Raw genomic sequence first — 14,217 nt, forward strand, 5'->3', positions numbered from 1 at the left:
GTAGTAGTGAGCGCTTGTTGTAGGTATGCTGCAGATCTGGATTAAACACATTAAACGTGTTACGTGTCTAAACATCTAAATTTCCGAATTTAAATTACCGATGACGTAAACCATGCCAAAATTCCGTCGCGTATTGTATGCGTTTGATATTTCACATTGCCGACGTACCTAATCATGCGGAATTTACGCCGCGGAAATTCGGCATAGTGTGTTTAGAGCATAAAGGTAATATTCCGATAGGTAATATTAACTCTATGGTTTAGACACTTAGGGCCTGTTTCATCACTTCCTTATAAGTGACAAATAGGCTATCCACCAATTAACTTGACAGATCAAGTATGGAGATTGGAGAATCTGTCAAAAAAGTTGTGAATAGCCTATTCGGAACTTTATCAGAAAGTGGTGAAATAGGCCCTTAGACTACTGGGCGTTGGACATAACATTGATATGTTGCAAATTCAGCACGGAAAATGGAAATCCAGTGATGATAGCGCTATTATATCAATACAAATCAGAACTTGTAATTATTGTGTCGATTGGGTTGTTCGCTAGCATTAACTTCTTCGTCAATTATTTTGAGAAAGTCAATAGATGTTTGTCTTTCTTAATAAATTGATTATCTAAATTAGAACGCCATTACATTTTGTGCCAATTATTGTAAGTTTAAGAATATAATTTGATGTATATTTCAGATTGTATTTTATTTTAGGATAAAATCTTATTCTTAGGCTACTATGCATCTAAGAATTTTAAAAATTGCCAAGTGAGGGTGGGTTGCACCAACTTACTTTACCTATAAGTAATAACTGTAACTTTAACTTTAACTACAATGCAAAATGTCAAATCTTTGGTTAAAGCCCATAATGGACGCCATATTTGATGATAACCTAGTGAGCTCGACAAGGCTTTAAATGAACGTGGCGAAAAAGGAGCTAACGCTGTCATCAAACAAAAACGCAATTTTTTACAGTTCTCCTTTACCAGCAGCGCCCCCGCCCACATTCATTTAAAGCCTTGTCGGACCAGCTGTCATCTGTCAAATTCTGTGGTCAAAGTTAAAGTTAGCCTTAACTATAACCATAACTTTGACCATAACGGTAACTATAACCACGCCTCTGGTGCAACCCACCCTAAAAGTTTAAAGTGATTAACTAATGTAATAAAACAATCAAAATCAACAGTATCTAAATATATTTCACAATTAAATCACAATGAACACATTCATGATGCAGATATTGGAATATACGATAATCTCATAATATATTTGGCTACAAGCTACTACCACAATACTAGGGCACTCACATGGACTAGTCTAGGCGTTACATGTCGAAGTTCGATACGTGTAGATGCTGGAGAATGTTGCGGGCTGAAAAACGATACAATTTATATTATTCATGATGATTGTACTTACAGTTCGATACCTACACGCACGAGTGGTACAGGCCTGCCTCTATTAAGTTCACTTTTTTTCGTTCGTTCACATGGGTAAATCCTGACGCGGTGGTGTTTGTCCACACAAATCACACAAAAAATTTTGCTCTTTCAGCGCTGCTACTTTTACAGTGAACTTTATATTATAACGGATACATACACACCCTAAATTATTATCACTTAGTTCTATGACACCTTGCATAATATTATCCATACTAATATTATAAATGCGAAAGTGTGTCTGTTTGTCCGTATGCATGAAGAGGTAACAGTACCTCTTCACGCCCAAACCGCTGAACCAATTTTGCTGAAATTTGGTATGGAGATACTTTGAGTCCCGGGAAAGGACATAGAATACTTTTTATTCCGGTAAAATGTATGGTTCCCGCGCGATAAACGAGTTTTGGCGAAACGGAGTTGCGGGCGTCAATTAGTGCTAATAATAAGCTATAACACCATAGTCGTGAAATTCACCTTGAAAGTATCCCGTATCGTGTACATCGTCTGGCGCGGGTACAAACGGCGGTTCCATGTTGAGCTGGTTGTCCCAGTCCACGTGTCGGAAGAGCGGCATGGCGCGGACGGTGGGCGCGGTGGGCCGGCCCTCCGGCTCCATAGTTAGTAGGGCTTCTATAGCGCTCACTGCTTCGGGGGATAATGCCTCGTCGTCCTCGGGCCATTCTAGATCTGAAACGTATGAAATCTTGTTCACCTGTACCTGTAATAAAATATTTGTAGGTACCCAATCTCCTATAATATTTTGTTTACATTTAAATACAGGATGCAATTAAACCTTCCACCCACGATTTATTATATATATTGATCCTTGTTAAAATAAAAATAAAAATACATATACTTTTTCTTTTATAATCACTCAGTACTAAAATGTTGAGAAATAGCTTCCGAAATTTTTCCTAAGAAACATCACTTTTAATGGACACGAGCCCTCACAAAGCTCGGCTTTTAGCTAGTTATTAGTTGGATAGCAACAACATTTCATACAACTTTTGACGTTTTTTATGCATTTCTGAGACTCGCCTCGTGGCTTGAAACGTAACAGCCCCCTTAGACAAAGTATCTTTCGTTAAAAACGATGACGAAATTCGTTATCAAAATGTATGCGGTTTGACATAAGTCATCGCTAAATGACATTTCGCTTTCGGAGACTAATGTCAAATCCCATACATTTTAATAACGAATTTTGTCATCGTTTTTAAGGAAAGGGACTTTGGCTACAGCCCCTGAACTTACTTCTGGACAATATGTTCTTGAACACAGCCTGCGGCGTTTCGTCGTTGAAAGGCGGCACTCCGGTCATGAACTCGTACAGGCACACGCCCAGCGCCCACCAGTCTACCGGGGGACCGTGGCCCTGCCTTAACAAAAAAAACGTAGGTGTTATAAATGGAGTATTTATTTTTAACCGACTTCCGAAAAACGAGGAGGTTATATGTTCGGCTGTGGATATTTTTTTTCCTACGAATTCTGATTTATGTGTTAATCAGATAGGAATTCTGACAAAACTATTTCTTTATTTGCACGTCAAAACTCGTATATTAGGTCAACTTTTCTCCTTCACTCATTCACACATATATTACTCTTCGAGTTCTACAGACGCGCAACAGTATCACGCTAGTTATATCCCTTTATGAATTACAGAGATCCGTATCGAAATCTTGTATCAAAAAATATATTTTATCTGTGTCCAGCTATCGGATTTTGATACGACGACAGAGAACAGTACAGAGAGAGTACAGAGAATTTGATTCCTAGGCAGATGGGGACGACGTAGTTTGGTCGCGTTACGTCAAACCCAGCCGACCGATCACAGCTATCATTGAATTGACATAAGCCGACCACATCATGCAGATCTATCAACTGCCTAGGAATCAATTTCCTCGATGGTTCAATAATAATAATGAATACGTCTTATGCTGGACGATATGCATGTATCGTCGAATGGTATCGTCTCATAGCATGAAGCTTCGTGACGATAGACGCATGTGCGGCCGCGACATTACTTTAACAGCAGCTCTGGAGCAAGATAGTCTGGCGTGCCGAGTATACGCTGGTCTGACACCTGGTTGCCTCGCCTCACGCTTTTCGGCGTACGATACGGTGTATGAGGATTAGCTAGCGGCGTTTTACACAGATCTGTTGCTTGCTCGATACTTCCCTCGCCCTGAAATAAAAAAAAAACTTTAAGTAACGAAAAGAATGTAAAGTTACCCCCTTGGCCCTTAATAAAAAATGACATCTGTTAGAATTACAAAATGTCTGGTCCTTATCTGCTATACAGATATTATAGTTGCACAATGTTTCATCTTTGTTTGAGACATAAGAAAAGTGGCGTGACATCAAGCACAAAACATTGAATAACTATAAAGTCAGTATACTCAGTGTGAATCTTTTTATTATAGTTTGTGCGTTCTAAGATGATATGGGTGACAGTTTGCATGTTCCTTGCTACGGGTTTTTTTTTTACAAGAAAACAAAAAAAAACTAAATGTAATAAATTATATTCCATCTACAAAAATAAATGTTTCCTATAATTGTAAATGAATAAAAAAAATGAAAAGATGCTAAATGCTAACTTATTAATAAAAATTATAAATATTAACTGTGAAATAGGAGTATAAAAATATTGTTACGAAAACATTTGAAAAGTGTCATAATATGCATGAAACGGAACTTATGTCAATAGAGATTGACTGTTGAATCCATAAACCTATAATGCTAAAGACCAACAAAGAGTGCGAGAGAGAAGAAAATCCTTTATGGAATTATAACAAGATAAAAAGAGAGAGGCAGTCTAATGAAAATTGTAACCACTTTTATTTGACAGGTCGTCAAAAGTCGTCAGTCGTTTTTATGCCCTTTCGGTATTTCCAATATATTGTTCAATTTGTTTGTTATTTTTAATAAATATTATTATATTTAAAAATTCTGACTTGTGCTGTAATTGTTTGCAGTGTAAATCATAAGAATAATCCTGAAAAATATACATTTCACAGGTAATTAATCTTCATGTCCTAATTGCTACGATGTGTTTATTTTCGCTCTATTCTGTCTTTAGTTCTCTATTTCAAATAAAATATTATGAATCCTCCCTTTGACTTTCATATTTTGCGTAACTAAAGGTACTATTGTTCTTATGTTACACAAATTTTGAAGAAAAATTTTTCATCAAAATTTTTTACATATACGCTATAAGTGCTTGAATCAAATTTATCGATATTTTACAATAACATAAAACTAAAATTAAAAATCATTTACCTTTATATTTATCACCTTGCCCGGTCGCACATTATCCGAAATTTCTGATCAGAAAAATTCGGACGCCCGGCGGAACGCACTCTGTTCATACATTTTGTTGTAGACCCATCATACTAAAAGAATTTCTGACGTGTCAAAATGTATGAGCGGGGCGGGGCGTCCGAATTTTAGCGATCACAAATTCGGATAATGTGCGGCCGGACTAAAAAGGACATATTATCTTATTTTAACTAATAGTATATTATAATATAGCTAATATAATATAACTACTATAATATAGAGTGACTCTAAAACTAGAGGAAGGTTTATATTTATATATCATAGTCATTTGTTTTACAGATTCCCTCAAGATCCTCTAATAAGAGGAAAATGGCTGAAATTAATTGGGCGTGTTGGTTGGAATCCCAAGAAAAATTCAACAATATGTAGCAAACATTTCATTGAAAATTTTTAAAGAAAAAGTAGAAATACTATTTTGGTTAAAGGAGCTATCCCAACTTTATTTGTGCCAGTAAGTTTGACATACTGTTGCACTTGTTACTGAAGCAATTATTAAAAATAAGCAATTATAAGCAATTATTGCTTTTTAGTTCATTTAAGATTATACTTAAATGAACTAAAAAGTATTAAATAATCCTTATTCTGTACTCAATCTTCATAATTTTGAAGTCGGTACCAGTCCTAAGTATATAAGTTGCAGTTATACCTATTCTGTCAGAGAACTGGCGATTAGGTTAGCTGGTACCGATTGCAAAATAATGAAGATTGAGAACATAATTAATACTGAGTACAGAATAAGAATTGTCATTACCTTGGAAGTCGGTTTTAATTTTTTGTTTAAAAAATGATAATTTTACTCTTTTTAGCTGTCCTTAGGTTTTCTATACCTACAGTTGGTGTTTTAAAAAATCAAAATCAAAATTGCTTTATTTCTGAACAAATCTAAAATAAAATATATTTTCAGAATACATGGTGCCTACCACCGGTTCGGGAACTAAGCCGACGAGAAGAACCGGCGTAAGAAACTCGCACGGGGCCCACTTTTTACCAAAAAACGTGAGAAAAAAAATTTCTTTTAAAATAAAATTTACAATGCTGTAACTAAAAATTATACAATGTAAACATAGATAGATACATAATAATTGTAAGTCATGTAGAAGTAGCCTTGCAAGCAGTAATTCAGCATTCCCAAGATGTGCCATCGTTTATGAAATCATTGACCTTATAATAGGCTTTGGCACAAAACATTATTTGACTACTTTTTTAAATTTATTAATCGAAAGATTTTGAACGTTTTCTGGGACCATAATATGTTCCCATTTGAATATCAAGGAGTCACCTCGATTTCTCATGGTTTCCATCACCAGACCACCACTTTTGTGAACATGATACCTACTCGGAACAATACAATGTACAACAAAAGAAAAAATTTGAAAATCGGTTCATAAACGGCGGAGTAATCGTTGAACATACATAAAAAATATATCCACAGCCAAACGTCTAGACTCCTCCTGTTTGGAAGTCGGTTAAAAATAATTATAATAAAAAATATTATGATATTTTATGATATGTATTTAATTTAAGAATAAAATATAATATACTATGTGTGTTGTTTACTTTCAACGTTTACTTTCAATGTAAGGACTGATTTACCAGATAGATTTTACCTGAGTAATAAATAAGTAACTTTATAATGTGTTATGTGTATATTATTTACCCCTATAAGAACCTCATGTCATAACATATCCGACGATTGTAAAATCATTCCAAAAGAAAATGTGTATCTACTTTTCAATCGTTACCTTTTTTTGCCAATTAAAATTTATGATACCTAATTTGAAATACAAATCTGTCAAAGTTGCATATTATTTATTTCTTATAGAAATTCAGGTAAAATAACTCGAGCGGACTATACTATCGATAGCAAAATACTATACTATCGATAGTAAAATATACATCACTAGCACACGCACACATTGACAGATCGAAAATGGTCACGCATTTTCGGGTTGTCAGGTGGTCTTTACGACAGTGTATATTAAGTTTATGGTTGAATCGAAATCAAATCGATAAAAAAGTGCGGCCATCTTAAAAATCGACGGCACCACTGAAATGTCAGTACGAACTCGATAATTTTGATTGCAATACCTTTACGAAGTGATTCGATATTTTCAAACTATCGATTAATTTTTGTTAGGTAACTTCCCTACTATTGTCATTTATAATGTGTCACGCATATTATCATCATAAAACGCACAAACTATAGTGTGTTTATATTGGTTATATAAATATATCCAAACTGTGTAATGGAAAACTCATCTCTATTACCTTACTCAATCTCCGCATCGGAAATATTTCTAAGCTTGTGGAGATATGTTTTCCGAATGTGAACGACTTTTCTTTAACACTCGACAGCGATTCGTCTACTGGCAGATTAAATCTTGTCGCCTTCTTCTTGGTCTCCATCGTCTTGTTAGCTGACACGGGGGTGGAGAATATTACGCCGACATTGAAGTGATGACTGTCGTTTTGTGACGCCCATCTGAAAACGATATTTAACACTTTAACTTGTCGCTATCATTATATTGTTTATTCTTTCCTATTTGAAGCAACGGTCAGATAAATAAAAAGAAGAGGAATGATTTTAGAAATCTATGTATAATTTGTAGTATGAGTGATGAGTCGATATAATATCGAATGGAATTTCAACTCTGATCTGATTTAAAGAATTAGGTGTCAATAGATTCGTTATAATCAGTGGCGAGGCAATTTGATGTGGGAAGATATGTTTTGCGAGGCTTACTGATGGACGATGCAAGAGGACGAATTTTCTTGAGAAATAATTTTTTGTAAAGTCAAATTTTTATATTTTATCCTCGTGGGCAGTGGCCTACGTCGCGCGCGCTGCCGCTGGTTATAATGCCTCAAGTTTGCTTAGTTGTATTACTGCTTTTATCATACCTTTTCTTTAGTACACCTTTGATTGGATTTTTCCGTCTCTCAGGTGTAGGATGAATATTGATACGTTTCGGTGTGTTTTGACTCTTCTCCAACTCCAGCGCCATGATTTCCTGTGTGAGTCCACTGTGGTTCTCCTTGGACTCGGCCAGGCTGGTCACTCCTGTGGGCGTATCTCCGTCGCAGTCGAGAATTCTCTTCCTTTTTTTGGCACGAAAACTGTAAAGGTTAGTGATACATTTGTAGAGCTAGCCATTGAGAAATTCATATATTGACAATAGCTACGTTTCTTTAACTCACGATTCCTGATTTCTTTCTGAAGATTCCTGTAAGCTCCTTGTGGAAATGAGATAGAAAGACATTCGTGCGTGATTCACGCGCTCAGAACGCGAAGTGAATGAGACAAGTGATGATATTTCAATTTATGAATTTTTGCCGCGACCGGACTATAGCAACAGCCTGAACTTCACTTAAGATATTAAAGTTACGAATTAAACACAAGAAGAGTAAGAAGATATTTCATTATGTATAGCTCTTGTACTATTATAGTAAGATTAAAATAGCAAAACAAATCTAATGATCATAATTTTATCTGCAAAATTTACCAAGCTCTTAATAATAAAGATAAGTAAGGAATGGCAAATAAATACCTTGGTATCCTTTTAAGTGAATGTCCTCTACAGAGCGGAGAAGTAGACTCATCATGTTGCGAGTCACTGAACAGAGTAGAATCACTTGAACCATTGTTGCTGCTCACATCAGTTGACTTATTGCTCTTAGAATTATTACTATTCTTAGAACTTTCGCAGGTATGATACGAACTTAAAGATCCTGAATGTGTCTGAAAACATAATATTGTGTTTTTATAACTACTGTTAAAATATAAATACTTGCTTTTACACTCCGTATAAAAATGTTTTTCATTACTTTGAAATAAGTATAATGCACATTTTGCTTTTTGTATAAGTACTTAATAGTGCAATAAATCATTAAATATCTGATAATGACATAAATTACTATTTAGCGGGAAATACTTGCAGCATTTTCCTCCAATGTAATGCTCTCTGCACTCATAAATGGATGAATTCCTGACAGTTGTGAATGGTCCAATATTGGTGAATTCTCCAAACCATCCAACATATTCTTCTTTTTAGCTGTAAAATTTTATTTTACATTTCATGACTCATTATTAATATTTTTAATTTTATTATTTCCACATTTAAATATTAAAATATTACGTGTAAAAATATTGGCACAGTAAATAGCTTATGTTATTATCTATGTCTGTCAAGTTTTCAGTTTGATATATTGAAAAAGTTTAAACTTTTCCAACATCATTATATTCAGCTATGTAAATAATATATTAATTTTTATTAGAGGGATAGAATTTAGAAGCAATATCATACTGGAATCTCTAAGTTCATCAAGAAGGTTCTCACAGGTTTCGCTGACTGAGTTGTGGGGGTCACCACCACCAGACCCAAAGGACAGGTGCGAGGTGAGTGACAACAGCTGCCCTGGCGTACGCATGTTCAGACTGGGGGTGTGAGCCACAAAGTCTGATATTTCCAAATCTGAAATGTAAAGTATGTAATACATTATTTACACATGTGGCGGTACCCATAATTCGCCTAACAATCCTGTATCGCGCTATCGAAGTTTCGGAGAACGGCAAGATATATACAACGTCTGAGATGACGTCAGTAGGCTTCGGCCTGACCGAGCATGCTATCTCTCTCGGTCGGAAGATCTTCCTTTTCGGCCGATACTAACAACGTTAAATTGGTGACCACCGACAAAAACACGCATCCTTCTGGACATCAATCATTATCAACACTCCCTGCCCATCCGCACCGCGTTAGCAGACATCAAGCATAACCGGATCGCCTCGACCATAAGCTGCGTTAGGCTTCCGCGCCGGTCGAACCCGCGTCTGGCTTGAACGGGGCAGCCATAGGCTACAACCACCGGTCAACAAGCAGAGCACCTCCGGGGTCCCTCTCCTGGTCATTGCACGGGTAGCTTCGGCCCACACCTGACAACACAAGCGCATCGAAGAATACCACAGGTCTTCGGGGGGGAATGATATGGCGGTACCCACAATTCGCCTAACAATCCTGCATCGCGCTATCGAAGTTTCGGAGAACGGCAAGATATATGCAACATCTGAGATGACGTCAGTGGGCTTTGTCCTGACCGAGCATGCTATCTCTCTCGGTCGGAAGATCTTCCTATTCTGCCGCCACTAACAACGTTAAACACATACTTTACAAAAATATTTCCAAACTTTGTGATGATGATTTCTATTATTTGTCTATTATTTTTGCAACATGAATTATGTTAATTTCCAAAAATTGTATGTTGTGAATTCATTTTTGTCAAAATATACACAAAGCTCAGTGGCATATATATAACTCTACCAATTTAAATCTTACATGTTAACCTCACAATATTTAAAAAATACCATAACCACTTTTAAGTGGAGTTAAAATGTATGGATTACCTATATTTTTACCAAATGAAATTGAAACAAAATAATCATTGAAAAAAATATTAATAAACAATACCTCTGTGTATTTCAATTTTAGAAAGTCCAAAATCTGTAAGCTTCACATGACCAGAGTGAGATATCAGCATGTTATCTGGCTTCAAATCTCTGTGCACTATGTTGTGTTTGTGTAAATAGTCCAACGCCAGTGTGACTTCAGCCACATAGAACACTGCCATGGCCTCCTCCATGAACCCACATACACCGAGCAGAGATTTTAGATCACCACCAATCATGTATTCCATCACCTAGAACAATACAAGTTGTACTTCTTATAATGTGAACAGCATTAAGTTATTTTATGCTATTCCTATCAAAGAATCTTAATGTTGGAGACAAAAAAGTCCCATTAAAAGTTTCAATCAATGATTACTAAACAAATTGTAATTTTGTAAAGATATTTTTATTTCCTTATTTGGGTGGTTGCACAAAAATAGGGCAACTTTTGAAGGTATTTTGTCTGCATCATTTTTATTTTGTTATTAAATTCCCTGTTAGTGTAATGATAGGTGATAAATTAATTGTGTCTTATCTAAAAGGGCCAGTCACTTTATGTCTTATTTTAGGAAATTTTTTGAGTTTTGCTAATTTAGGCATCTAGGGACTGACAACTTTTTACCCTTCATGCGCGAGTCTGACTCGCACTTAGCTGATTTCATATTATTTTAGGACTACTGGGTCGAAACTTCTTATATGATATAATATAAAGAGTGGAACTGTATCACCAAAGTATATATTTTTCAACATTTAGGCCAGACCAAAGCTGTTTGAAATTTGACTGCTCTTGATGAGTTTTAGCTTTTGATATTTTTTCAATAATTGTTTTTCTTAAGTCTATTATATTTTATCAGTTGAGAAGGCTTAAACAATATATGTATTTCGTTATAGTACTGATGTTTTCATACTAAACTTCAGTCCGAGCGCCTTTACAAGCTAGGGCCTGATGGTCTAGGGACTGATTATTTGGAATAAAATTGAACTTAAAATTCTTTTGCAAATAACATTACGAAGTCTAATATGATATTGCGAACAATGCCGATATATATATATATAGATTAATTCATAAGAATTTAATATCAATAAACAACAAAATTACTTATCTAGGATATTGAACAAGTGACTGGAATTACCACATGGTGGCCCACAAAATTTCATTTTTGTTTCAAGTGACTACCGCAGAGCGAGTGTTGTCAGAGAATAACTTCACGTAATACTTTAAAATTCATTAATAATATTCAACGTACATTCTAATGATGTCGCCAAATTTTTAAATTCGTAAGTGGCTAGGGCCTGACGAATAAAGTTAAGGACACTAAACTCATTCGAGAAAAAATAATTATTGTTTATTTTAACTACAAAATACTCACATAATTAGCTGCGAGTACTTAAATATTTTAAAAAATAATAATAAAAATAAGTATAAACATAGTACTTTTTTAAATATGGATTCCTAAACACAAAATTTCGGAGAACGGACACGGCTAGGTCCTGACATTTGGGACATATAAAACAGATTTTAAATATATATAATATAATGTTATTTTTAACATACTTTGGGGGATAAATTAAACACATTGTAAACTATGATTTAGCAATTGTGGTATTAAATAATTAGTATTGATTTTAACTGAAATATGCTGCGGAAACAAAGTTTCCCTATTTTTGTGAAACCACCCATTAATATACAATTTCCTATTACCAGATAAATTGAAGATGCTGACTGCAGTGAATAAAATAGATGCACACAAAAAGGACTCCTTGATAAAGCTAAGGCATTCCTCTCAGTTACAACTTGAGCTACCATATTTTTGTTTATCATATCCGACTTCTTCATTACTTTAATAGCGAATAGCTGATCTTTATTTGTCTTCTTGTGAGCTAGGAATACTTTACCAAAGGCACCGCGGCTAATAGGCTTAACAATGGTGAAATCAGTTATTTCTGGGGCCTAGAAAATTAAAAAAATATATTATATTAAAAACTATTTTATAAGAGTAGAAGCATCTTAGACCATCCTTTAAAAACACTGTGCAATAAAATTTCTTTCCACTTACCTTTGACACATCTTCAGTAGAATGAGCATTAATTTTACCTAATATTGTATGACTTTTACATTGTTGTTCCACTGCAGAGTCGTTAGCCATTTTAACGTAGCTGATATTTTACTTACCAAATATTTAATTTTTGAATTATCATACTTTATAACATCTTTATAATAAAATAAGGAAATGGTGTCAATAAAAATATTACTAACTACCCAATTTTTTATGGAAAATACTACGTACTAACTTTTATGACCATCACAAACGCATTTGATTCCGACAAAATAAAAAGCATGAAATATTAACTTTTAACAAAAACTATGTATTAAGATCAAACAGTTTTATTTGAACAATATTTTGAATTTAAACTATTCGTAGCACGCAACATGCACGCAACTTATTCATTAATTTATTTAATTTGTTAAAAATTCACTGTTTCGAAAATTTGAATATTTTGACAGTTGAATAAAGTGTCAATAATGAAGATTTTTTTTATTTATTCTACGCACAGAACCACAGTTGTGCTGCGCTGAGCCCCGAGTCCCGCCGCCGCCTGGCACCTCGGCCCCTTGGTAACTGGCCCTAAGTACCCCGTACACGGTAATTCAGCATGACCATTCATTTACGTGAATTACATGCTGCATGATGAACGCTCATTTTTCATCATGCAGCATGATAATTCAGGAGGATAATTCAAGAGTATAATAATGTTATTTACTAAACTAAAAAATACGTGGGAGAGCCATGCTTCGGCACGAATGGGCCGGCTCGACCGGAGAAATACCACGTTCTCACAGAAAACCGGCATGAAACAGCGCTTGCGCTGTGTTTCGCCGAGTGAGTGAGTTTACCGGAGGCCCAATCCGTTACCCTATTCCCTTCCCTTCCCATCCCTACCCTCCCCTCAGGGGCGTCTTTCCCATATGTGCAACGTGTGCGGTGCACACGGGCGCCGCGGTCCTAGGGGCACCGAGCGCCGCTCGCACTTGGCGCGCGCCCGCGCTGTCCGGCCGCCACGGCCCACGCTTTATTGACCAACGTAAAAAGAACTCCAGTTTGCAAACATTTTTGGGTAATTTTTTTTTTAAAGAAGGCAGGTCTCTGTAGCCCTGACGTCACTGCGACCCATGAGGATCTATTGTGACTCCTTCGCACTAGAGTATCATCCCCAACCCAATACTGCTCATAAATTGAACGATATGGTTGGGGTTGGTGCCACGAATTTCCTCTGTGAACGAGTATTCGTGGCGACCAAGGTGCCTGTTCCTGCTCTGTAGTAGAGCAGGGCAGTCGAGGAGAAGGTGAATAGGTGTTTCATCCTCCTCTTCACAGAATCTGCAAGTCCTAAACAGAATGGGTATTTGTAGCATAATTTTTGTGTAATATCCAAAGCTCTTCTTATATTTGTAGAATTACAGCAAAGCAAGGCGCGCTATTAGCGGCTCGGCTTTTGCAATATAAATATTATAATCTTTATTTTTCAACGTGAAATGAACCTTAAATGTGAAAAGCACAGTGTTCTAATTTAGAAAACAAACTGTGCCATGCTGGCTCTTCGGATGTAGAGAAGTTAGAGCTCTTCAATGAAATCGAATAATGAAATCGAATTAATACCGATGTTGTGATGATGTGATGTTTAATAAGTATATAACATGAAATTTAAAGTAAAATTGAAGTACTTAAGCGATATAAAATTTATGTTTTGGGGTTAAGCTTGTTAGGGTCAGTCAAGAGTTCAAGACATCATGGTCAAAACCGAAAAAAACTTCAATCTACAAACAAATAACAACAGAGTTTGTTATCTATTTATATTGGAGAAATTTGACAGTACCTATACTAACTTGATGTGCTGTTATAGTTCGTCTGGTGGAACGAAGGAAGCCACCGCTTAGAGTCCTCACCCTCAAACGGCCGGACAAACTGTACTTTTACTTTGTACCCATTTCATTTTGACCGCGCGCG

At 35.7% G+C, this 14,217-nt stretch overlaps 1 protein-coding gene across 2 annotated transcripts; it reads right to left on the minus strand.

Annotated features, from left to right (window-relative positions):
• Positions 1-1,174: 1,174 nt before the first annotated feature.
• Positions 1,175-12,579, minus strand: LOC121730464 (serine/threonine-protein kinase greatwall). 2 transcript variants are annotated; one of them, XM_042119506.1, is made up of 12 exons: positions 12,268-12,579; positions 11,913-12,161; positions 10,233-10,461; positions 9,072-9,239; positions 8,704-8,819; positions 8,316-8,506; positions 7,669-7,884; positions 7,036-7,249; positions 3,453-3,613; positions 2,683-2,807; positions 1,906-2,118; positions 1,175-1,366 (listed from the first exon to the last, which is right to left on the minus strand). In XM_042119506.1, exons 1-12 carry the CDS (start codon positions 12,355-12,357, stop codon positions 1,320-1,322), a joined length of 2,019 nt encoding a protein of 672 aa, XP_041975440.1. In that variant the 5' UTR covers positions 12,358-12,579; the 3' UTR covers positions 1,175-1,319. The 2 variants fall into 2 exon arrangements, with proteins under 2 accessions (XP_041975440.1, XP_041975441.1); XM_042119507.1 differs by having other exon boundaries at positions 9,105-9,239; positions 12,268-12,578.
• Positions 12,580-14,217: the final 1,638 nt, after the last annotated feature.

Source organism: Aricia agestis, chromosome 9, assembly GCF_905147365.1.
Source record: "Aricia agestis chromosome 9, ilAriAges1.1, whole genome shotgun sequence".
NCBI lineage: Eukaryota > Metazoa > Arthropoda > Insecta > Lepidoptera > Lycaenidae > Aricia > Aricia agestis.